Below are 25,426 nucleotides of genomic sequence, written 5' to 3'. Positions count from 1 at the left end.
GATCCCCGGTACCAAAAAACAAAACAAAACAAAACAAAAAGTCACAGACTTACATAAGAAAACATCGCTCCCTGTTCTGTAAAGATAATTATAGTGTGAGGAAGAGAAATGGGTGACATATACTAGTGATACCCAAAAACCTTACATGAATGACCAGAGTCGAGTAATGTGCAAATTTCAGAGACTTAGTTCTGTAAACTTTACAATAAAAATCTAAATTGGGCAGGGGATTTAGCTCAGTGGTGCTGCTGCCTGCCTCGCAAGCACAACGTCCTGAGTTCGATCCCCGGTACGAAAAAAAAAAAAAAAATCTATATAAATTAGTAACAAGGAATGAGGGACAGGCCAGCTGCCAACTGACGAGGACATGGGATCGGAGCTGACCCAGCACAGGCCCAGGGTCCCCACACCACTGGCGTCCACAGCTGGCCACACACTTCAGGCTGTGTGTGAGCCAAGCCTGCTCCAGTTTCTAAGCCCGTGTGGGCCTGCTGTCTGCAGCAGTGAGTAACAGTCCTGGCTGGGGCTCACATGCGTGCTTCTTCATGCACAACTTGCAGGCAACACCAACGGCTTGCAGGAGGGACCAGGCGGCATTTATACTCAGGAACATCCTGACCCCGACTGATCAGGCCTGGCTCTAGGTTTGGACACTTCTGTTGGGCTGAAGCTTTAGAAATAAAAGTATTGACAGCCCGAGACCAGATCACTTGCTGGTTATTAATAAGAGTGAAAATTTACGTTTTCAGGGTGCATCACCAGGTAACCGGCACGGTCCCCCAGCACTGCTCCTCACAGATGAAAATGCAGGTGTGAAGTCAGGGACCTGGGGACGTGGCAGGAGGCTCACTTGGCTCCTAGCCATGTCAGGAGCAGACTCGACATCCAGCGACCTCAGAAGCTGGCCTCACTGGACAGACCTTCGCAATGTGGGGCTCCATGACAGCAGCACACGCTCAGCAGTGCGGTGGAGTGCCTTGTGCAGTGTACACAGAGCAGGCCGCTCAGCTCGCTGCAAAGCTGAACGTTCACACATGATAAAACAGCTGCTCCCTCCCGACCTCAGCACAGGCCCCGCCTTCTCTGACCTGAAGGACAACAGCCCTGGGTCAAACCTGCCTGGTTCCAACCTTGCTCCTCCAAGCCCAGCTGGAGCAAGCCTTTAAAATAGAAGCAGACCCAGGATGCGAGCCCAGGGCCTCCAACCCTGCCCGGTCAATCTTTCAGCCAGGAGCTCTGGTGCGTGTGTCTGCTCCCTGGGCTTTGACCTCATCCACACGACCCCGTTCTGTCCAGCTTGCAAGCATTCAAACTCCGGAAGCTGACAGCCGAGCCGCCCCAGCACTTGGTCTTGCCTTCTTTCACTGCCACTCCCTGGCCCCGCATGTAAGACTCACTGCAGCAACCCTCACTCTCAAAGCGCCTGCAGCACAGTGCACAGCTCAAATTCCCACCTCATCCGTCCACCCATCCTCCGGCTGTCCCTCGGCTTCCTCCCTGCTTAACTCTACATCGCTGTGCTAACTGAGGCCTCCGCACCCTAACCCCTCGTGCTCCTCTGCTGAGCCACCTGGCCCTGCCATCAGGGTCTATCACCTCTTCGGAATCCTCAGGGCACACCCACGTCACTTCACTACACAGCGTGCCTTGCACCAACAGAGCTCTTAGGGGCGACACCGAAACTCTTGGCCCTCCCATGCCCACCCAGCAGGACCAGCACACGAGCATGCACACACATGCACTCTCTCTCTCCCTCTCTCTCTCTCTCTCTCTCTCTCCCTCCGTCTCTGTCTCTCTCTAGTCTACAGGTAAAAGAGCAACCCACAGCCGGCCTGAGCGCCAGTCCAAGTGTGGCCCACCTGGCGGGGACTGTCAGTGGCTGAGGCAGGACAGATGCTCTCTGGTTCAGACACGTAAGTCAGTCTGCTCGTGTCAGCATGGGAACATGCCAGCCGGGACAGCTCACTCTCAGCAGGGGACTTCTGGGGACAGGCTGCCGAATTAAGGGACTCTGAAGCACCCCTGAAAGACAGCGAGAGCCCAGTGTCAGGTTCCACCCTTTACTCACCATCATCCACACCGGCAATCATGCTGCCTGCCCTCACTTGGGAAGCAGCTCCAGCAGGCACTCACTGTTTACACTTAATTACCTACAAGCTGTCTCCTCCTACTCAGTGACCTATCTGGCAAGCTACAGTAGAAGGAAAATGCAGCATTTTTATTAATAAATATAATATACAGACATCTAACAGTTCATTCGATAAAAATTTACTGAGTACTTAATATGAAGCAGTGAACAAAAGCATTACAATTTCCTTTCCTCAAAGAGCAAAGATGAAAAGGAGAAACATGGGGGTGAGGAAAGCAACGGAAGAGTCAGATGCACTGACAGAAATACACACAAACACAAAGTGGGGTGACTTTCAGCAGAGCAAGAGTCCTCTTAAGCCAAATGTTCTGCATCTAAGAATGTTTCCTCAAGAAAAAAATTACTGATAAAGATTTCACAAAAAGGGTATTTCATCACAGTGCTATCCATGACAAGTGGAAATCTAAGCTCTCTTATGGGAGGATCGAGGTTATAACAGAACATTCTGCAGCCACTAAAGCCCAAGCTCTTAGGACAGCTCAGCAGTAGAGTGCTGGCCCAGCAAGTGCAAAGCCCTGGGCTCCACTCCCAGCATGACAAAAATACAAGAAGCGAGGCTGACAGATGCTATCAATGGTTCACAACGATATTCATGATATGTTAAGTAAAAAAAGAAGAATGAGAAGCAACAGATCTGAGACTCCCACATCCCTGTAGCATGTGCATGCGTGTTACACATGCATGTGCACACGCACATTATTTCTACCTTATCCTGTTCTGCAGCACCTGTCCTAGGGCTTTCGGCCCGGACACGGGAAGAGAGGTGAAAAGCACCATCACAGAGCAGAAGAGCACACGGCCAGGAAATAAGGTCACACTGTTTTTGGAGATAGTTTCCTCATCTACTGAACACTATTCTATTTAATTCAGTTCTTAACTTGGCTTGATTTTACATCAACTTTTTTTTTTTTTTCCAGAGTTCAGAATGTTCACCTAGGCAATCCACACACAGAGAAAACTCAAATTTGAATCTTGGACTTAGAAATTAAATGGTATCAAAACACTTGCAAGTGTGTTTCTAACAAATGGAGACAAGAAAATGTGACCCCCTCAAAAAACTTTCCTCAAAATAGCAGGGTACAAAAATCTGCACAAGAAAAACATAAATTCACAAAATGTTTACAATGGTTACCTTTGAGAAATGACCCTAAGACTGAGCACTTTTTGTCTTTTAAGCTTCTTTCTAGCTTTTCTACACAGCACACACTGCATCACGGGAGAGCACGCACCCCGACAGACTTGCCCTGCAGCCTTCGCTGGGTGAAGAGTGGCTGAGTGGGGGAGTGGAGGGCCGGAAGCTCTCCTGCTCCTGCTCCTGCTCCTGCTCCTCCAGGCCAGCCCTGCCACGCTCAGGAGAGGTGTTCCTCAAGCCTGCCGGGAAGGCACATTTTCCAGTGAGAACAGAAAACACTCTGTGCAGGTCTGTGGACGCAGGCAATTACTCACACTTACCAACACTTCTGGGCGAGACGCAATGTTTTTCAAAAGTCACGTGTGTGTCACCGCTGCTTGTTTTGCTGTCACCCTCTTTTTGCCTCCGATTTTGTGTTTCTTCACACGCCTCCACGAGGCAAAGGGGTGTTCCTGTGGGGCTCGTAACCGAGGCGTAAATGCTCGGTGCCAGAGTGGACACTGAGGCAGCTTTCGCACCGTAACCAGTGTCTGGTGAAGCGCTGTCAAAGGCGGGCGTCTGCCTGTCCACTGCTGCACGCTCGTTCTCCCTCCGATCTGTAAGAGCAGAATTTGAAGAGTCTGTGGTTCTGAAGGAGTCCTGATTCTCACTCTCTCCATTTCCACCATAAAAGGCAGCTGCCGCTTTTTCTCCTGGTTCCTGCACACTCACACTGGTAGCACAAGAGCTGACCGTGTGGGTACCCGGAATAGTCTGTTCTTCGGGCAAAGATAAATTCCAAACGTCCAACGGGCTAGCTCCTGACATGCTTTCTAAGCCAGCTTCACACCTACTGACTTCTGTTTTTGTGAGGTACTTCTCCATATCAAAGGCACCGAAGCCATCACTCCTCTCCAAGTCACCGGGTGAGCGACGGAACAACTCAGCACAGTACACACGCTCCCCGAGCTCCCAAGCCGCCCCGCCTCTGGCTCTGTTTCTCAGGGCCTTCATCATGGTGGCAAACTGGGAGGGATCAGTGCTGACTGAGGCGTCTGCGATGGCTGAGGCGATGGTGCTGATCCTGAGCACTGAATCACCATGGTCGGCCGGCTCCTCTTTGCGTTCCTGGAGTTTGTTATTCCTGAAGAACGTGTCCTAGAAATCAGAAAGTGTACATCAGAAAACTCACGCCACTTTCACGGAATGTGCACGTGGGTGCAAGCTTTACTTACAGAAGAGCCCCCCTGGGTGGCCCTGAACCCTCCCCAACACACAGCGTATTTTTCAGACATACTAGAATAAAGCTGAACTGTACATTTGGCATGGCAAGACATCAATGACAGTAGATAAGAAATAGAGCAATCATAATGCACTATAATAAAGATACAGGAAGTCTGTTTCTCTATTACAATTTTCCATTTATATGAGGACGCAGAGTGAACCTGCAGGTGAGAGGTGACCACTGCAGAAACACTAACAGCACGAGCTCCAGCAACAGCAAAAACCAGCGGCAAGTCAGCTATGGCGTCTCCCGCAAACTTCAGCCACACAGACCCAGGTACCCCAGTGGCAAATCAGTGCACAGACTAGCAAAAAAGACACCTGTTACCAACTTTAACCATATAGCACCATGCAATTCACAAATTTCATTTTTAAAAAGCCGCATGATTTAAAGCAATGCTAAAATTGAATCAGAAAATAATAAGGAATCAAAAATTCAAATACTGAGACAGATAAGCCTTTGAGCCCCTATTTAAAGTACAATTCTTGGCAATTTCATTCAGCTGTTCAAATTATTTATAAGCGGTTGGGGATTTAGCTCAGTGGTTCCGCTGCCTGCCTCGCAGGCACAAGGACCCAAGTTCAATCCCCAGTACCAAAAAAAAAAAATTATTTATAAGCAAGACATAAATAAGAACCATCGATAAAAAACTGAAATGGGAATTGGGCTGGGGATCTAGCTCAGTGGTTCTGGCACCTGCCTCAAAACGGCATGGTCCTGAGTTCGATCCCCCGTACCAAAAAGAAAATTGTAATGGGCCCAAAAGCAAAGAACTATGAAACTATTTAACAAAAAAGTACAATTCTAAGACTTTTGTCTCCACCAGTAGAATAGGTAACACAATCTCCTGGTGAGAACAACCAGGACTGGACAGTATATTAAAAAAGACTTCTTAGAGCTAAGAAAGGCTTTATGAGGTGTTCAAAAGAAAAAGACCACACAAGGCCAGAATCTAAGACAAGAAATCCAGTAATTCAGAGAGGCAGGCCCAACACCGGAATGCTTCTCCCAGGGTCACTGCTGCTTCAGGACCGTGAGATGGCTGTTCTCCTGGGATGGGGAATGAAAGGGAGTTCCCAATCTGCTGGTGACCGGGGCTGGGGAGTGACGGGGGTGTGCGACCGAGTAAAACACACACGCCTCAGGATGAGACTTCGGGGGGCTCCATCCAGGCATGTTCAACCGGTGGCACACCTTGTGTTTTCAGTGAAGAGGGATAGTCTTGGGCAACGTATCCAATATGCACTACAGTTGCCACACTCATAGGTAAGTAGAACTCCCTTTAAAAATGATTTTGTCAGCACAAGGACCTGAGTTCGATCCCCGGTACCGGAAAAAAAAAAAATGTTTTTGTCAGGGCTGGGGATTTAGCTCAGTGGTTCCGCCGCCTGCTTCACAAGCACAAGGTCTGGTGTTTGATCCCCGGCACCAAAAATAATAAATCAAATAAATAAATAAAAACACAGACGCCTCCTGTTTAAAAATGTATATATTTTTGTCATAACAACAAAAAAGCAGGCTATGGGCTGGACACGCCCTCGTGGCAGGGTAAGCGCCCCTGGACTGGCCCCATCAGGGCCGACTCAGACCAGTCAGCGCGGTCCCAACAACATAAGCCTCAGATCTGAGGTCACTTGTATCCCTGGCCTGTCAGAAGCAAACACATTCAGGCCGCAACACACCTTCTCCCTGGGCCTGGAGTTATTTCAACGATGTTCCTATGAATGACAGGGTAAAATAGGCTACCTGAGTATATTACAGGAATATGGATAAAAATAAAGAAAAACTTTTTAAAGCTGCCTGAGACAAGACACATTATCTTTACTGAAATATCAGTAAAACTGTGTCAGCAAACTTTTAAAATGAAATTATGTAAAATAGTAATGCAAAGAGCTAAAAGTTGTTTCTAAGCTAGAATTTTATGCCAAGTAAAAATATAATCCAAGAAGGGCCAGGGATTTAGCTCAGTGGTTCCACCACCTGCCTTGCAAGTCCAAGGACCCAAGTTCAATCCCCGGTACCAAAAAAAAAAATAATAATAATAACAATAAAATACAATCCAAGAATGATGAGGAAATGGAGACATTTTTAGAAAATTTATTATCAGCAGACTTCTACTAGAAGAAATAGAAAGGTACTCTTTAAGCAGAATAAAATTAACCTCAGCTGGAAGGCCATATTGTTTGTAGGTAATGGTAATCTTCACTGAACTACAGCATGGCATCTAAACACAAGATAAATAAGACATGAAGCAATAGTACCTTTTAACTCTAAAGTAGAATAAGCTGAGTATTTTATGATCCTTATAATAATGTCCAATAAGAGGTTTTCAAAAAGTGACAAAAATACAAGTTTACTAAACATTAATAAACCAAAAAAGACAGGTTAAAATTTCTTGGGTAATCAGTACAACAAACATGAAAAAAAGTGTGCATATAATATTTGCTTTCTGATTAGAAGTACAATAGAAAATAATGCAAAAGAATGTCAAAAGAAAAAGGAAGTCTAGGTGAAACATCAAATAAAGAGAGTATATTCAAATTCCCATGTACTGATAATTCTGTTAAAGAAATTAGAAAGACAGAGTGTATCTTTTTTTGGTACTGGAGACTGAACTCAGGTCCTTGTGCCTGCACAGCAGGCGGCAAAACCACTGAGCTAAATCCCTGGCCTACACAGAGTGTGAGAATAGCTGAAAAACAAAATCCACCTCTATGTCCTTCAAAGAGAAGCATCTAAAATATCAGGATATAAAAAGATTAAAAGTAAAGTAATGGGAAAAATATGGCATGCTATATTAACCACAGAAATCTGGTGTTAACTATGCTAGATGTAGGCAAAAAGTAGTACAGTACTAGACAGGGGTCAGGCACAGCAGGAAAAGACCTGACTCACCTGAAAATAATTTTAATTTGTATGGACCTAAAAATATAGCTCTGAAAAGTTCACAGCAGACACAGATAGCGGCATAGCAGTTAACAGACAAATACACCTCACAGTGGCAGGCGGCAGGCCCTGAACAGCTAACAGAACAGCTCGAGATTTTAAGGCAGACTGAGCACCCTACTTTATCAATCTCACCTGGATGAAACACACAGACATGCAGCCAGCAGCCACGAAAGGTGTTCCCTTCAAATGCACAGCGACATTTTCGGCACACACTGATCCATGCACCACATCTAACACATTTCACAGGACCACAACCAAAACTCCTAACTACAGTACAACTGGGCTACCGTCAACACTTTAAAAACTGGAAAAGCTCCTACGTGCTGGGAAAGTAAGTAATACACTTAAAAACAAACAAAAAGTGGCAGGCTTAAGAAGCTGGGCAGGGTGCTGCAGGCCTGTAATCTCAGCACTCTGGAAGACTAAGGCAGAAGGACTGCAAGGTCGAGTCCAGCCTGGGCAATTTAGCACTTCAGGGAGACCCTGTTTCAAAATAAACTAAAAAGGGCAGAGGAAGTACCTCAGTGTGAAAGCCCTGGTTCAAGCCCCAGTACTGTCAACAAACAAAACAAAACACCCCCAAAACAAACAAACAAAGACACGTCATGGACTTAAGGAATTAGAAAATATATTGAACAGAACTGATAATGAAACTATGACGTGTCAAAAGATAAGATGAGGGCCAGGGATTTAGCTCAGTGGTTTCGCCGCCTGCTGGGCAAGCACAAGGACCCCAGTTTGATCCCCGGTACCAAAAAAATAAATAAATAAATAATAAACAAGTAGAAATGGGAGAAATCATTTTAAAAAAAAAGATAAGATGAAAGGAAAAGCTCGCGTTCAGGGAAATTTATTCCATTAGATGCTATTAAGAAAGCAAGGCAGAAAAATCAGTGAGCTAGGCATTCATCTCAAGAAGTTGGAAAAACAGCAAATTAAACTCATACAAAGTAGAAAGTAAGTTGGGACAATCCACTCAGTAACTGTAAGTTTGTTTTATAAACTCCTTTATGTATACTAAAAATTGATGAGGCCAGGGTTTTAGCTCAGTGGTGCCACCACTGCCTGCGTCGTAAGCGCAAGGTCCTGAGTTCGATCCCCAGTACCAAAAAAAAAAAAATTGATGGGAAAAATTTTTTTTTAATTTAAAAGACATTTGAAGCTGGGCATGGTGGCACACACCTGTATCCCAGCAGTGTGGGAGGCTGAGGCAGGAAGTTTGTATGTTCCAGCCCAGCCTGGGCAACATAACAGCTCAGTGAGACCCTGCCTCAAAACAAAAACTAAAAAAAGGCCAAGGATGCTCAGTGCAAAGAACGTGGGCTAAATCACAGTACTGCAAAGAAAAAAAGGTACTTGTAACAAAACTGAAGGGCCGTGCATGTAGCTCAGTGGTAGAGCATCTGCTGCACGCGCAAGAGGCCCAGGTTCAATCCCCGGGACTACAAAAACAAGACTGAAGCCAGGAAAATGGAAGACGTGAGAAACAGTACGTGTTTTTCACAGGGACCTTGTTTCCTCTCATCCAAGAACAATCACAAGAAACAATCTTAGGTTCCGTAGGGAAAGGCTACCTCTGTCTGCCCCTGGTCGGCAGTCAGCGTCTCATCATTCTCGTCCACTTCAGAAGGGCTCTCCAGGGCGTCCACCTGCAGGGTGACGGGCCCTTTGCTCAGCTGTGCCTGGGATTGCTCGTTTAAATCTCCTGCCGGAAGAGATGATACTCAGCTTGCAAGTGCGCGCTGACCCTTAGACACCACCGGCCTGCCGGGCGGGCTCTTAGCACCCCACGTCAGCTGTGCTGGGCAAAGGGGATCTCGCCTGCGGGCTCCGTTCTCTGCCTCCCAGCTGCTGACACACTCACTGCACGGTTTTACCACCCCTGTTCCACACAGGGCTGAGAGTGAGGACTTGTTCCTGATGACAGAGCGCCAAGCATGCCTCTCACTGCTGGGGCATGCGCTCTTTACGCAGAGCACCAAGTCGTGCACAGCCCACACACATAGCAAGGACACTGTTTGCACACAGAGCTGCTTAAAAGTACTTAAAAGTTGGCCAGGGAAATCCGGCTTAAAGTACTTTTAATAGATGTCACATTTAATAGATATATCATGATCTCAATTCCAAAACATATGTTTAACTACAAGTCTATCTAAGTAGCAAACACAATATCTATTATTCATTAACTTGGAAACTTAATAGACCGCAGTTAACTAGAGCATCTGAAATTATCTCATTTAGTTTCATTTTTTACGAAAGCATTTGAGTTGGGTTATGGCTGACTTGTTTCTACTTTAGACTGAAATCCATAAAGAATATTGAAATCTAAACAGTACTGAAAAATTACAAAGTAGTACATACATTTCACTCATAAAGAACAACACTGCAAAATGACTGTTACAAGTTAAAAAAAAGAAGGTTCTCTAAAAACTTTCAGTCCGTTACCTGAAGACAGATTAGAGTTCAGATGAGCCATTTCCTTTTCCAAATTACTTCTCGACACCTCAGACTTTCTGATTAAAGCAATAGGTTCACTCTTTTCAGGTGAGCTAATAAAATAACCAAATGATGGCTACAAAATAAGTAAACATGAATTACTTCCTTCATTTTCAGCTGTTGTGCAATAGTCTACATGATTTTAGCTAACAACGGTAACACAGCTAAATGATTTCAACAAAACTGTTCTTCCCACTTAACTGCCAGTAGAGATGATCGTAAATGTTGAAACAGAACCTTTTATTTCCTTAATGCTAGCTGTCTTTCCATTATTAAAATTAATATTACCAAGTAAGTTACCTTTACTAAGAAATCCCAATTAAAATAGCAAAAATGACACTTTATCCCTTCAACTGTTAACCTGGACCTACTGTAAGTTCTGATCATCAGTAACGCATCAATGAGAAAAAAGAAAAGCACTCCTGTCACCTAGGACTTACAGTGTAGTGATGTCTTCTACAGACTAAATACACCCCAAACACATGCTAAGATTACTTGTGTTCCTACAACTTGCCTGAAAGTTTCAGAAGGAGTTATGCTCAAAGAGCTTACGAAAGCACATGGATTCCTACTCATGTTTCTTACACAACTTTCACATGCTAGGTCTAAACTGTGAATTCATTAAACATACTCAATATTTTATTGATCTTCCCCTGGGAATTTCTTCCTTTGATCTAGTAACTTGAATGCATGCAAAATTTCTTAGCTAATATCAGAATTAAAATGCTAAGTAACAGATCTAGTTTTCCACGATCCAGCACTTTGTTCTTTGCTGGGGGAAGGTCTTACTATGCAGTCCAGGCTGGCCTTGAACAAGCTGTGTAGCCCAGGTTAGCCTTGAACTTGCGGTGACCTCCTGCCTTAGCCTCCCCAGGCTAGAATTACAAGTGTGCACCGTCATGCCCGGCTCCAGTGCTTTGTTTATCCATTTATTTAAGAAGGGACTCAGTTACTCTTCAACTTCTCTCGCAATCTCAAAAATCCCAACCAATCTAGGCAGAAAAATTTGCCTCTCTGAGGTATTTATTTCCATTTTTCAATTAATGCACAGATAAGACAGGGACATAGCAGATAGAAAGTGGTTCTGTTAATGAACTAACAACTAGCGATTACCAACACTACATCTATTGTTTCATGGTTATAATCTGTGAAATCTAGGCTTGACAACTGCTCTCCCCCAGACACTGCTTTCCTCTGTGGAGTCACCAGCAGCTGAGCTCTATGTCTGCACATCGGCCCAGACCCAGCCTCCACAGCCCTCTCCTTTCACAGCCTTCGCCTGCTGCTGTTCTTCCTCCAGCCTCTGGCCCTCTCCACCCAGCCCCGGCAGAGTTGGCAGCATGGGCTGGGCCTGGAGAGGCCCCCAGGCAGGAGAAGGCTGCTCGTGCCATGCAGCACTTTCCTGCCCATTCACCTAAGGTTCAGCCCAGCTCCTACAGGAAGCCCGCGTGCCCAGCCATCCTGATCCTACCTGCCCACCTGGCCAGACCCAAACGATGGCTCTGTCTGCCTTTGAGGCTCTACTCTCCTTCTCAGCACCCTGCTCCGGTGGTACACCACTTACGGAGCGTGTGCAAGGCCCAGGCTGCACATCAGCACCACCAACCAACCATGTGACACCGAAAAACAAACGCTACAGTTGGTGCTAAATGCCTTACAAACCCCATCATACCCAAATCTTACAGCACCCGGTAACGGATGGCAAAGCTTTTAGACCTTTCAATGAGACAAACAGCCCACTGCAGCACACATGCCACAGGTTCACCACCACTGCCCTATAAAATAGCCCTTCCCTTCAGAAATGGGGACATTAAGGTAGAGAAGAGTTCACTTGCTCAATGTCGTATGAAAAGGCACAGCTAGTACCAGAGTCAGGTCAGACTGACTATAAAGCCTGAGCTTTCCCGCAAGTGCACACCTATAATCCCAGCTACTCAGGAGGCTGAGAAAAGAAGACTGCAAATTCAAGCCCAATCTGAGCAACTTGGAAAGGGACCCTGTCTCAAAAGGAAATTTAAAAAAGGACTGGGATAAAACAGTGGAAGGCACTGCCTTTAATCCTCAGTAGTGCAAAAAACCAAAAAACATAAACATAAGCTTTTGGCTGAGTACAGTTTGCAAATTCAAGGCTAGCCTGGAAAACTTAAGACTGTCTCAGAATAAAATAAAAAGGGCTTGGGGGGGCTATAGCCCAGTGGTCGAACTTGGAAATTTCTTGCCTAGCATCTGAAGCCTTGGATTCAATCCCCAGCACAAGACAAAAGGAAGAACCTAAGCTATTAAGCACAATCCTACTGTGTCCCTTATTCTGCCTGCTTCACTGTTACAGTTCCAGTCTTCCCACCCTAACACCGAAACTCAAACCCACACTTGGGTCTGAGCACATGGTTTGTCCCCAAAACTCATGCTGAGCAGTGGCAGGACCACAGCCAGAGAGGTTTATTCAAGGCATGATTACTGCTCGTTGAAAGCTCTCCCCAAAAGTCACATTGAAACCTGGTGTCAAGAGGTGCCAGGGGTTCTACAGCCTTTGGGAGCACGAGAAATCTGCCCTCATGAGGGGATTAATTCCATCCTGAGAGAGTGGGTTAGTGACCAAGAAGGCACTGTTCTAAAGGAACTCAGTCTCCTCCCTTCCACACGTAGCCTTTCTGCAGCAGCTCCAGCCCGATCAGAAGCTGACCAACTGTGGCAGTCACATCCTGGGCCTGGCCTCCAGAGTGGTTAGCCAAAATAACCTCTTTTTTACAACTTAACCAGCCTCAGGTATTTTAATACAGCAGCACAAAATGACTAAGACATCAGTAACTCTACCCACCTCTAATACTTTTCATACTCACTCTTTTCACATTGTTACCACCACCAAGGCAACCAAGAGCTTCAGACCTTTGAGCAAAGAACTCTCCTAAGGACAGCCGTAGATAACTAGCATCATCTTTGTCCAGATCTGATGTGCTGACTGATTTCCTCAACAGATTATAATTAATTGTAGCTGCCCACGACGTATCGCCTAGGGCAGCTGAAATGTTCTGAGCATCTATGTTTTCTTCCTAGAAAGAGAGTTGTTACTTCTTTCTTTTTCCCCTCCCAGCAGGCATACTTTCTGTTCTTCTAATATGTGAAATTTTAACTTTCACACACACACAAAAAAGAAAACTGGAAAATTAACTTATAAAATGTTGGGCAAAATATTTGGACAAATTTAGATATAAATAGCTACAAAAGCTACAGAATAACTCATTTTTTAATACCTGAGTTATAATATGCACTGTCTTAATACACTTCAGTACTCAATCAAACCCTGATGGTCACAAAGAACCTTTAAAAGCACACATCCTCACTAAAAACAGGGTTAGCTCAGGGCCAGGGATGTAGCTCAGTGGTGCAGCACCTGCCTGGCAACCACAAGGTTGTGAGTTCGATCCCTGTTACCAAAACAACGACAACAGCAACAAAACAGGGTTAGTTTATTTTAAAATAAATGTTTAAAACTATGGAAATATTCAAAAGAAATAAGTTGGTAAAATGGGAAATACCTATTATAAAGTGAACTAAAGATTCATTTCATAGGGGTCGGGGATTTACCTCAATGGTTTTGCCGCCTGCCTTGCAACCGCAAGGACCCGAGTTCAATCCCAGGCACCAAAAAAAAATAAAGATTCATTTCATTTCACTTCATTTTTGCAGTTCTGGGATCAAACCCAGGGCTTCATTCATGCTGGCCAAGTGCTATACCACTGAGCTACAGCACCAGCCCAAAGATACATTTAGGTATGCCAGTATTTTTCAATCAATAATTTAGAAGAGAAAGCCACAAGTTGTTGTAATGTGAAAAATAAGAAATAATTCTAAACTAGCAGAGAGAAATGAACATTTTGCCTATGTTGAAATTAATACAAGAAAAATTTCAGACTTTGGTTAAAGCAAATAATTACAAACCTGTATAAACTGATGCTCTTTATTAAATTCTTCTTCATCTTTTGCAATCAAATCCAATACTTCAGCTTTAAAAAAGAAGTTTATATAATTACACTATGCTAGTGCACAAAACTTAGCTATCCAGGAAAATGACATTCTAAGGAAACACAAGCTTTAAAATGACGTGAAAACATTCACTCATGAGACCTACACATCTGTACCAAATACGTAAGTCTGTGGTTGTCAGACTTTGCTAATGAGTACATTGTAGTTGATTTTATACTTACTAATTTGTTAAAGGGGCTTTAAAACATAATAAGCTTTTTTTATTTTTAGAAGATTCCAGTTAAGCCAGGTACAGTGGCACATGTGCATAGTCCCACCTACTCAGGAGGCTGAGGCAGGAGGGTTGCTTGAGGCCAGGAGTACAAGGCCAGCCTGGACAACACAGTGACATCCCCATTCCCTCCCTGGAAGACCCCAGTCAAAAGAGGGACTTTAGCTTTTTTTGTTTTCAATACTGGGGACTGAATTCTGGGCCTTCACACTAGGGTGAACCCCCAGCCCTTTATTTGTTATTTCCAAGACAGGGTCTCACTAAGATGCTAAGTTGCCCAGACTAGGCTTGAACTTATAATCCTCCTGCCTCGGCCTCCCAGAGTGCTGGGATTATAGGCACGCACCACCACCCAGTTTATTGTTAGCTTTTTTTTTTTTTTTTGGTACCAGGGATCAAACTCGGGACCTTGCACTTGCGAGGCAGGCAGTGGAACCACTGAGCTAAATCCCTGGCCCAACTGATAGCTTTTAAGAGTGTGGTACACCTGAGTGTAGGTGCTTGCCCACGAACACACATGAAATTTCACCGGGCACCATCAGCCATCAGGCTGACAACCTGAATGCATCTGCACAGCCAACACCTCAGATCCACAAACGTTAACACACCCAGCACCAACAGGCTCTCACAATGCCTCCGACTACCACTCTCCCCAGTCTTACCCCACAGGCGTGTGCATGCGAACCTGCACACAGACAGCAGTACATATTGTGTATTCCCAGTGTGCACTATTTCAGTCAACACAACCACATGATTCAGGCCTGTTGCTGCAAGGAGCTGAACGGGTCTCATGCCCATTGCTCCGCAGCACCCTGTGGCTGTGTCACCTGCTGATGGGAATGTGGGAGGTTTCTGGTTTGGGGCTAGTAAGGAGCGCTGCTAGAGACAATCAGTGCATGTGTGTTGGTGAATACACAGGTACACACTCAGGTGTGGAGTCACTGGGTCAAGAACATGAAGCTAAGGTAGCTTGCCTTGCCAAGGTGCTGGCCTGTCGCTTCCAAAACGCCAGTGTCAATCTACTGTCCCGCCACACCCAGGGAATCCCAAGGCTTACGACTTGGAATGAGAAAGTCAACATCCACTGTTCACCCTGGACCTTCACGATCCTTTGAAATCAAGGCACTACTGAACACATCTTCACAGTAACTTACCTTCAGAATCCAACCACTGAATACCTCCATCTCAAACCACAGTCACCCAAAACCCACAATTCCCTCTGATCTCTCCAAAATGGCAATGCCATTTTCCCAACTCTACCAACCTCACTCTTGCCTTTCTACCATCTCCTGAAAGCCAGCCATCAAAGCTTCACTGTCCTACTTCAGTCTTTCATTAGCTACTTACTCTTCCCTTTCATTCATGTGATCTCCACTACCAGGCTCACAAAGCAAGGCCGACTAGCAACCCAAGCCTCAACTCTGACCTGGAAGCCAACCACCCCTTGCTCCCAGCCCTGCCCTGCCCTCTGGTCTCTTCTAACTTTCCCTCTGTAGCCCAAGTGTCAGCCATACTGGACCAGATGCCTTCACAAAACATGCCCAAGCCTTCTAAGCTCATTCTCTTTCCTTTGAGTTTTTCCTTGCGTTTGGAATTTCTCATGCCCACAAAAGACTAGCCATTAAAACTCTACCTCCAAAGTAGCTCTGTGAAACACTTTTGCCATCTACTCATGCAAAAGTTACTTCTCCTCTAAAGTATTTGTGCCTCCTCTCCTAAGGTCGTGACTTGGCTGCTTTACCTCTGCAATGCTGAGTGCAGGAGGCAGTGACGCTCCTTGGCATCTTGCGGGCCTGCGGAGAATGAGTGCGGCACTGTGGGCCAATGGGCACCTCTCTCCGTGCCAGCTGCTGAGGTACGCAGGCAAAGGTGCAGTGCTGTGGCCACAAACTGTGTCTGCAGACCCAGACCAGCTAGTGTGTCCACTGGTGGAGGCGACACCAGCCAGCAAACCCCACTGCTTCTTTGAGGCTTGCATCCTGTGAGATTCTATCTTTCCTGTCACTTTTCTTCCACTATTTCCACATCTGTTAGCATCTTCACCAGAACATTTCTTTTGCTCAGGATGGCATATTGAGAGGAAACAACTAACCCTAAAGTCCTATCTAACCTTGCAGTGCCAAGGTCCTAATGAGAAGCGAGAGCACTGGTCCGGCTCACTGGCCTTACATAAGGAAATGAGCACAAGTGACTGGCCCCAGCCTTCGTTCTAAAAGCCAGTGAGGCTCTTGCAGGAGACAGTCTATCCCAGAAGGGATCTGATGTGGCTGACCAGTACATACAGAGTCATCTCAACATCAGCAGGAACAACGAAGGTGGTACAATAAGTGGTTACCCACATACTTACAACCAGATCTGAAGACTTCATTCATGTCATTCGGAGGCACTTTTAAATCCTGTTCATTATTAAAAGATGTGTAATAAGCAAGGTCAGTGACCCACCTGCCATCTTCATTTTGATAAACCACATTCTGTGGGAGGTTCGTTTCTAAAACATAAATTCCAAAAACATCCAATGATACAACTATGTAACAACTAAAATGATAAAATGTTCTCAAATAATTTTATGAAGTTGACTTTAGTTGTCAATAGCACTAAAGTCTGCCAAAACTAGTTAGAAAAAGGAAAATCCATTTCCTCAAAAGAAAAGCAACGCACTGATGGCAGTGAGTCAGCCTTATTTGCGAAGTCTACACTGGAGAGGGAGGGAAAACAGAAAAGCCTAAGTGTCATGGCTTGTATCCGGATGATCCCCAAGCCTTGTGTGCTCATAGGTGGGGCTTTTCGAAGGCGGCTGGATCTAGAGTGTGTGGATATGAATTAAGGGTGTGTGATATCTAAAATTAGTTCACTGGCTGGTTTAGCATATTTCTGGGTGTGAATAACAGGAAGGCCCACACTGATTGTGGGTGGCAGCAACCTATAGGCTTGTAGCCTGGATGGGATAGAAGGAAAAGGAAGGCTCGCTGCTGCTGCTGCTACTGCTGCTGCTCCCTGCCTGCCCTGCTATGGACTGCTTCTCCTCTGTCATGCCACCCTGCCTTGGAGCCAACCATGGCCTGAAACCTCTACAAACTATGAGCTAAAATAAAACTTTCCTCCTTTAACTTGTGAGTGCCAGGTATCTTGTCTCAGCAATGAAAAAGTAACTAAGATACTACGACGCCGAAAGGTAAGATTAGGACAACCTGACCTTGCAGTGAGTCTCTGTCCAAGAGTGTTATTTCAGAGCAACACTTCTCCAATACTAGAATATTTAAAAATCTTGGGTCGGGGATTTCGCTCAGTGGCAGTGCACCTGCCTGACAAGTGTAAGGTCCTGAGTTTGATCCCCAGTTCCGGAAAAGTAAATGAATGAAAAATTTTTAAAAATCTTTAAAATTCACATTTAAATACTTCAGTATGAAAGAATGGCAAGTTCCCCACAGAAACATACGTATTCAAAATGGATAAACATCTTAGATATTTCTTTAATCCTATTTGAAAAGATAAACTAGTTTCCTTACGGTCTTTACTCTTGTCCATGGACTCAGAACACTGACATGTTCTCCTTTCACAAGTTGGTGACCAAAGGGTATCAGTGGAATTGGTTCCATTGTCACCAGCATGCTTCAGAGATGTTGTGCCCACACTTTTCTGACCAGGCACTGCAGAAGACTCAGCCTCTAAGCACCCATCCTTGGGCAAAATCATTCCAGAGTCTGACGCCCACTGAGCAGGTTCTGCCCCCTGTCCTACAGAGTCAGCCGGGTCAGAACCACCTCTGCCAGCGTCCATGTCATGGAAGCAAATGGGGTGAAGTTTCGCAGTGATAACTCGAGGACTCTGCACCAGAACATCCTCTCTCGTACACTCCTTTAAAAATCAGTAACAGAGAAACAAAAAATTGTATTTGTCAAAACTCATTTTAAAATTTTATGGGGAAAATTATGCACTTGATATAAGACATTTATTATATGAAGGAAGAGTCTATTCAGTATTTTACTGTATTTTAGGCTATATAGAACCATTATTACACAATTTACCAAAATCTAACTTTAAAATGGGCTCACAGCAAATATACACATCAGCTTTAGAAGACAAGGTAGTTTCTCTTTGTCTACTGCATTATGGGATGACAACTGCACATTTAATTTTTATAGTTACCAATAAAGTCTCTACAATTGGTTAAGCCCATTAGTGTGGCCACCAGCCTCATAAAGCTGGGAAGAATAAAAGCCATTGAAAACACAAATATTCACATCTTTTTTGTTTTTGTTTGTTTTTGGTACCGGGGATCAAACTTGGGACCTTGCGCTTGTGCGGCAGGCTCCGGAACCACTGAGCTAAATCCCCAGCCCTATTCACATCTTTTAATAGGAGTAAAATATCAGATACTATCAATGCCCTTAAGGAGCCAGTAACTATTTTATCAGACAGCAAATTAAGCCAGTGCTTCAAAACTATGATGCTCTCCAGCACTGTCTGAAATGGCACTTCTGGTTCTTTCCTAAAATAACAACTGCTGGGGAAAAGCTCACTGGTCTGAGACATCCAGCTGCTCGTGGTCTGAAGTGCCAACAAGAGGTGTAACAACAGCCCTCACTGTCATAGGAGACATGCAATAACAAAAACAGCCTCAGCAGCAGCTTCAAAAGTTAAAAGCAGGGAGTTCCATATAAGAGAAAGCATGTTGGCTTTGCAGTAAGAAAGACAAGTTCAAATCCTAGTGTCATCATTTATTAGTTGGTGTGATTTGCCAACATTATTATATAAAAGATAAAGTTTTAGATGTAAGGGTATGGGACAAAATGCCAATAGTTTTATATTCCCTAATGGATACATCTTTGAATAAGACACTTTAGTGTCTTGAACTGTGTTCCCCCAAGAAGATATATTCAAGTCCTAACCCAAGCACCTGTAAACCACAACATTATTTTGAAACAAGGAGGTCATCACAAGAGTCATGAGCACTGAAAGTGGAATGACCGCCTCTCATCCGTAAGGAACCACATGCTCCCCCAGAGAGTAAAGGCCAGCCTACAGTCCTGGGGCACAGTGCTGCCAAGGAGAGTGTAATGAACAGGCAGTCAGAGATGACCACCACAGGTCAATCCTAGGAGAAACGCGGTGTCCTTAACATAAAAAGATGAAATAATGAGAAATACATTTCAGCAAAGTAAAAGATGACTAGTTTGGCTTTTTATTTAATGACTACATATTGGGCTAAAGAACCTTTTAAATGAATAATCTAAATCCAAGTCATTAAATGTTTAAAGAAAACATACACAATTATATATTTAACAAAATCTTAGCAATAACATATTTATACACAAATACAAACATTATCAGTAGTGATTTTTATATTTCTTCTGTATTTTTCAGGAGTCAACAGTAATTGTTACTTTTAAAGAAACATATCATAGAAACACAAAAATCTTTTTTCCTTTTCATAGAAAATTTAAAGAAAATGAATCTAAACTTACTTTGGTATGGTCTGCCCTTCCCTTCTCGACTCTGCAAGTATTCGGGGAAAACAGAAACACACTGTCTACAAGCATCCTACCATCTCCAGGACCTACATAATGAGCTGAAAACCAAAACAAAAATTAATGGCACAATGTCATACTTGGCATAAAGTAATGTAATAAATGGTTTTTGCCAGTCCAATTATTTTATATAAACCTAATACTTAACATTCCTATGACAAATTTAGGAAATTGCAAATGAAAAAAGCAGCACTGGCCAAAGACCATAAACATGGCAAACTGCTGCCATGCAGAAAATTAGTTTCTAATTCTCAAATGTCTTCACAGAATGTAACCATTCTTAACACTCAACCCAAGTTGTACATACTGCAATATTTCTAATAGCAATTTACTCAAAATCTATGTTAAAAATAAAACAAGGGCGGGAATTTAGCTCAGTGGTTCCACTGCCTGCCTTGCAAGCACAAGGTCCCGAGTTCGATCCCTGGTACCAAAAAAAACAAAATAAAGAGAACAATCTCATTTGCAATAGCACACAGAAAAATAACAACCACAGAAGCAAATTTAACCAAGGAGGTAAATGGAACTCAGGAATTATCAACAGCTCTTTTGAAGTTTTAGACCGTCTAAAGATTTGAAGAGACAGTTAATATATGAAATCCTATCAAGAAAGAAATGAATTTTGCATTAAAAAAAAAAAAGGGTCAGGGTTATTTAGGAGGCCAAGGCAGGATGATACGAGTTCATGGCCAGCCTGGGGATATAATACAACACTTCCTGGGTTCAATCCCTAGCGCAAGAAGAAAAAGCAAGCAAAAGGGAAACATGAAACATAGAAGAAAGGAAGCATATGTGAACACTTACTGGTCCCAGATAAACAAACACGGCTTTCCTCAGTCTCTCTGTGAGTCGCTCTGGAAAGTTCTGAGCCATGGGAAATCAGAGTGCTGTTATCTTCCGATTGAATTTTACATCTTAAGCTGCTGTTTTCATTTGCCTGTTGAAAGAACATCTTAGCTGTAGCCATCTGTTCAATTAAAATTAAACACACTGAGGAGGGAAATGTGGGCCTTGAGGAGGTCTGCTCACTGAGGGCTGCCAGGTAACAAACACAGAAGAGCAGAAGAATCAGCACTGCGGCCAGGGGTGGACATCTTGTTTCCACAAGGCTTCAGGGGTAAAGGAAAGCCAGCTCGGGAAGGGCTGCTGAGGACAGGATGCTCAGCAGAGCTTGAGGGTCTGCCCAGAGGACTCAGGTGGAGCGGAGCAGAGCAGGGCCCTCCAGCAGGGGCGCCCGGCAGCACTGCGTACCACAAGCATTCCTGCCAAAATGTTTATCTAATCCAGCCAGGGGAAAAAAGTAATCAGATTTGTCTAGATTATGGGTCATTCTACACATCAAAGAGCCTAAACTGTATAAACTGTTTAATGTCGAGAAAGAATTCCAAATTAAAGGAATAAAGAAATATGACCATCACGGGCAGATATAATCTTTGATTGAATTCTGAATCATAAAAAATAAAAATTAAAAATATTTTGGGGAAAACTGGGAAATTTGAGTATGGCCTGTGAGTTAATTTAAACTATATCAAAGCTAGATAACAAAACTGTGATTATGCAGAAAAATGTTCTTTTGTACAGGAAAACTATCATAAAATGTTTACAACTTCTACATACTTGAGGGACAAAAAATGCTAATGTAGATAAAGTATATAAAGTCTACTGTACTATCCTTTTTTCATTTCCTATAGGCAAGGGGAAAATAAGAAGTAGGAAATACATGCTCTGCTTATCAATCCACAGCAAGGAAAAATAGAATCTAAAGAAACAAAGGGCTTAAGATTTAATTTTAACATCCAGTAACACCAACAGTATAAAGTCAAATTTCTAAAAAATATCATAAACATTGGAACATACCTGACTAGGACTTCTCGTAGATAACCTAAAATCTCTTTCTAGAGATTCCTGTCCTTCCAGATCTTCATAAATCATTCCCGGAATTGCCAATTGTTCAAAATAAGACTCCAAATGATCATCATAAAACTCTTCATCATTAATGTCATCATCTATCGCAAAGTGGAGAAAAATTAGGACAGGCTTTAAAGTAGGAACAGACCTATGTATAATTTTTAAGCAAGAAGGCTGATAAGACATAAATAGGTCAATGAGGTCAATGAATGGTACGATTGTGTTTTTGCATCTGCTGTGGGGAAATGACTGTAACTTCAGGGAGTTATGAGCCCTCACTAGACTAAGTGACCGTGCCAGGAGGGCAGGGTGGAAACAGACCCTGGCACATTGTGTTGGGTGCAGTAAGTGCAGCATCACACATCAGTGGAAGAAGGGCAGACTGTTCAGAAGATGTGAATAGTTACCGCTGTCGAAAAGGACAAAGAAGCCTATCACAGGAAGAGGGAAAGGAGGCAGGAAGAAGACAACACGGCAGTGGTTTTCAGAGCTCAGTGAAGGCAAGACTGAGCAAGAACTCTCCATGACATGCAGGGACTTGGGCGTTCCTGACTGGTGGAAAGTCGACTTTGCAGTCAACAGTAGGAGCCTTAATGCTCATAATCCCTGGCTCAACAATTCACCTTGAAGAATCTAGCCTCTGAAACAAGGGTCTCTGAAGTTCACATCAGTAATTCCTTATCTACAGTCCACACCCCACGAGTGTGGAAACTCAACTGGCAGTAAGACCTGCCCTGAACGACGTGACTCCTTCATCCCACTCAGCTCATCAGCCTGCTCTCAGAGCTTCAGCAACTTGGCACCGCTGCCTTTCTGGGTTTCTTGTGGCTGCATGAGGCTGCCATGCAACCAGACTGGCTGGTCTCCAGTCACGGTCAGGGGCCTGCACGGCAGGGCCACTGCTGGGGCTCCTTCTATCGCACAGCTCCAGCCAGCCAGGACGACTCTTCCCAGAAAGCTTCATGGATGCCCTCCTCAGTCAGAACCATCAGCCCCATGATTTCGAGGAACATTTCTGCACTACTGAAGTCTGCGTCATACAATCTCGAGTTGAGCTGTCCATGCGTCTCCTGCCTGGCCTTGGCTGAGGGATCTCAGAGAGCACAGGCTAACTAGACCCTTGCTCCTACAACGAGCGGCACCTTCAGGTGGCCACTTTGCAACTTAATGATGTCAAAGTAAGGAATAAGAATGATCATATCAGGATTCATATACAGAAATACATGTTTTAATCTTATTCACTCATCAGAAGTGGCCATCCTAGTGCCAGCAAGCAGAAGAAAAATGTGATCCAGAAGCTGGCATAATGACTACTGCCACAGAGCTGTGACACACAGTGGAGTGGCGAGGCAAGGACTAGGGAAACACGAGTCATTCCGCAGTACCAGAAGAATCCTCCACGCTTGTCAAGGACACGAGTTTCTCATTTTCTAATAAGCTAAGATGGCTGAAGTCACTGTTCGGAGTCTTGTCTTCAGAATGTTTCTGAGCATCAGGTACAACAACCTAAAAGAAATAAAAGGGAGTATAAAAGAAGCACATTCGCTCCTCCACAGAGCACAGGACAAGGCTACAAAAGGAGCAAGCATTTCTCCATCTACAATGTGCTCTGGAGCTGAACGGCACGATTTACTCAATGAAGAGCACCCAACAATGTACAAGGACATTCACAGCCCTTTCCCTCTACGTGTCACTTTTATTGTATACTAATATTAAACACACAGTAAAACAATTCAGACCAGCTTAAGCATTAGACTGCAGAACATATGCCAATTTTTTGCACAACATGGACCTCAGTTCAGTTTTACACTTATGGAGGACAGTGCTAAGCAGGCCTCATAAGTACCCAAGGCACTGAAGCACTGGCCTTCAGCCTTCTTATTACTTGAGATTAACTCCCACTTCTGCTGAAGCTAGACCAACTGTAGTTCTGCTATATACAAGCAGAAGACTTTCAACTAATACTAACTAATGCATGATGTGAACTATGAACTTTCCCACCCCTGTGACAACCCAGAAACTGGTAACAAATATACAAACATTTACCTTGTACTCCTGATTATTCATCCGGGATCTTACATGAAAGTCAGCAGAAGAGTCTGTTGACAAACAACAAAAACAAAAACTGAGAAAATATTTTATCAGCTAAATAGCCAATAATACCTATGAACTGCAAATTAATGAACTGAACATTTTTATTGTGAAACAGAATAGAAGTACTTTCAAATGATGGCACAGGACTCCATTAGTAGTCCATTCAGTTGTTAAAACGCTGGGACGGAGAGTCTGTACACATGCCACAGCACCTACACATGCACTAATGAAGACTCTGCAGGGGACGCAGGGAAGGAAGGCAGAGCACTGATGGCTTCAGTGAGCAGACAGACAAGCCCACAGAGAGAGCCACCTGCAGGTTCTAACAGGTGCGGCTACAAGACAGGACCAAGGCACCATAACATCATGCGGCCTTCCCCAGACCCCAGTACAACAAGCCCAAGGTCTGCCACACGAAATGATAAGAAAAGAATTATGTTTGTCAGCTGTTAACAGCACTATGGTCATGTGAGAAAATGTCCCTATTTTTCAAGATGCATACTAAAATATAAAGAAATACAATGACGTCTACAATTTTAAAATACCAGGAAAACTAATGCTGAATTACATATTACAGCTATATGAGCCCAAAACATGTAATTTTCAATTTCCTATTTTGATTTGCAAATTATTTTTCCCATACTTTGTCCTTTTACTTTTTCAGTGGTGCCTTTTGAAGCATAAGTTTGCAATTTTGATAAAGTACAATTTAACTATTTTTCTTTTGTTATTTGTAAGTATGAAGAGCTAATACCAGTACAGGTATCTGTAGTTTTATACCTATTTAGCATTGTTAATTAAGAGAAACACAAGTACTCCTTAAATCTTTTTAATTAAAACATACAAATGTTTATTCATTCCACCTATTTCATTATTTAGCATGACCACACAAGGTCTTTTGAGTACTGAACTGCAGGCTGGACTTACACACTATCATTGCTATATATGTCAATTGCTATGTACGTCACTGCTATATATATCATTGCTATATACAGCAAAAGCATGTACTTTTCAATTTCCAGTTTTGATTTCTTTTAAAAAATTAAAGAGAATGTAAACTACTTATAAGGAATCAGAGAATAGAAGACTGCATTTTTCTCTACAACCTTCCTCACATTTTCGTAATCTCTCTCTTCCTCAACTTCTACATCTAATTTTAATAGCAATTTTTCAAATGATTCAGTTTGGAGTATTTCTGAAATATCCAACTTAGTTTTCTTAAAAAACAATAATTCCGGGGGGCCGGGGATTTAGCTCAGTGGTTCCACCTCTTGCCTCGCAAGTCCAAGGACCCAAGTTTGATCCCCAGTGCCAAAAAACCCCAAAAAACAAAAGACAATAATTTCAGGCAGGGGATTTAGCTCAGTGGGTCCACCGCTTGAGACAAGCACAAGGTCCTGAGTTCAAATCCCAGTACCAAAAAACCCAATAATTTCTTGGAGAATTTACAAAAATGACTCTATCGATAGGAACACAAATGTATCAGTGGGAGGAAGAGTAAAAGGTGTAGCAGAAAGGCAGCTTGTCTCAAACATCAGCGTGCTGTGGGCACCTGACAGCAGTTTCCAGAGGAAAGGCGACCTCGGTCTCAGTGAGCCAAGCCTGCTAAGGGATTAGCAAGGAGACCCTTTCCTATAAAGCACCGTGCATA

General features: G+C 43.7%; 1 protein-coding gene across 13 annotated transcripts in view; it reads right to left on the bottom strand.

Moving 5' to 3' along the window:
- Nucleotides 1-25,426, bottom strand: part of Cep192 (centrosomal protein 192) — a 71,697-nt gene that overhangs the window by 32,471 nt on the left and 13,800 nt on the right. For 12 of the 13 annotated variants that reach the window (XM_087195179.1, XM_087195184.1, XM_087195173.1 and 9 more), the window contains 14 exons: nucleotides 23,728-23,780; nucleotides 23,067-23,187; nucleotides 21,631-21,779; nucleotides 20,578-20,710; nucleotides 19,711-19,814; nucleotides 17,752-18,100; nucleotides 16,593-16,733; nucleotides 13,930-13,994; nucleotides 12,831-13,040; nucleotides 9,940-10,066; nucleotides 9,069-9,199; nucleotides 3,602-4,418; nucleotides 3,379-3,520; nucleotides 1,860-2,022 (listed from right to left, as the gene is read on the bottom strand). In XM_087195179.1, the coding sequence (XP_087051305.1) occupies nucleotides 1,860-2,022; nucleotides 3,379-3,520; nucleotides 3,602-4,418; nucleotides 9,069-9,199; nucleotides 9,940-10,066; nucleotides 12,831-13,040; nucleotides 13,930-13,994; nucleotides 16,593-16,733; nucleotides 17,752-18,100; nucleotides 19,711-19,814; nucleotides 20,578-20,710; nucleotides 21,631-21,779; nucleotides 23,067-23,187; nucleotides 23,728-23,780 (2,705 nt within the window). The remainder of the gene's footprint in view (nucleotides 1-1,859; nucleotides 2,023-3,378; nucleotides 3,521-3,601; nucleotides 4,419-9,068; nucleotides 9,200-9,939; nucleotides 10,067-12,830; nucleotides 13,041-13,929; nucleotides 13,995-16,592; nucleotides 16,734-17,751; nucleotides 18,101-19,710; nucleotides 19,815-20,577; nucleotides 20,711-21,630; nucleotides 21,780-23,066; nucleotides 23,188-23,727; nucleotides 23,781-25,426) is intronic. The other variant, XM_087195181.1, reaches the window with a different exon arrangement.

Source organism: Heterocephalus glaber, unplaced genomic scaffold (genome assembly GCF_053883595.1).
Source record: "Heterocephalus glaber isolate CG9 unplaced genomic scaffold, H.glaber_assembly_v1.0 deba00000331, whole genome shotgun sequence".
Taxonomy (NCBI): domain Eukaryota; kingdom Metazoa; phylum Chordata; class Mammalia; order Rodentia; family Bathyergidae; genus Heterocephalus; species Heterocephalus glaber.
The sequence above is the reverse complement of the archived record's forward strand: the minus strand, read 5'-3'. Positions and strand labels throughout refer to the sequence as shown.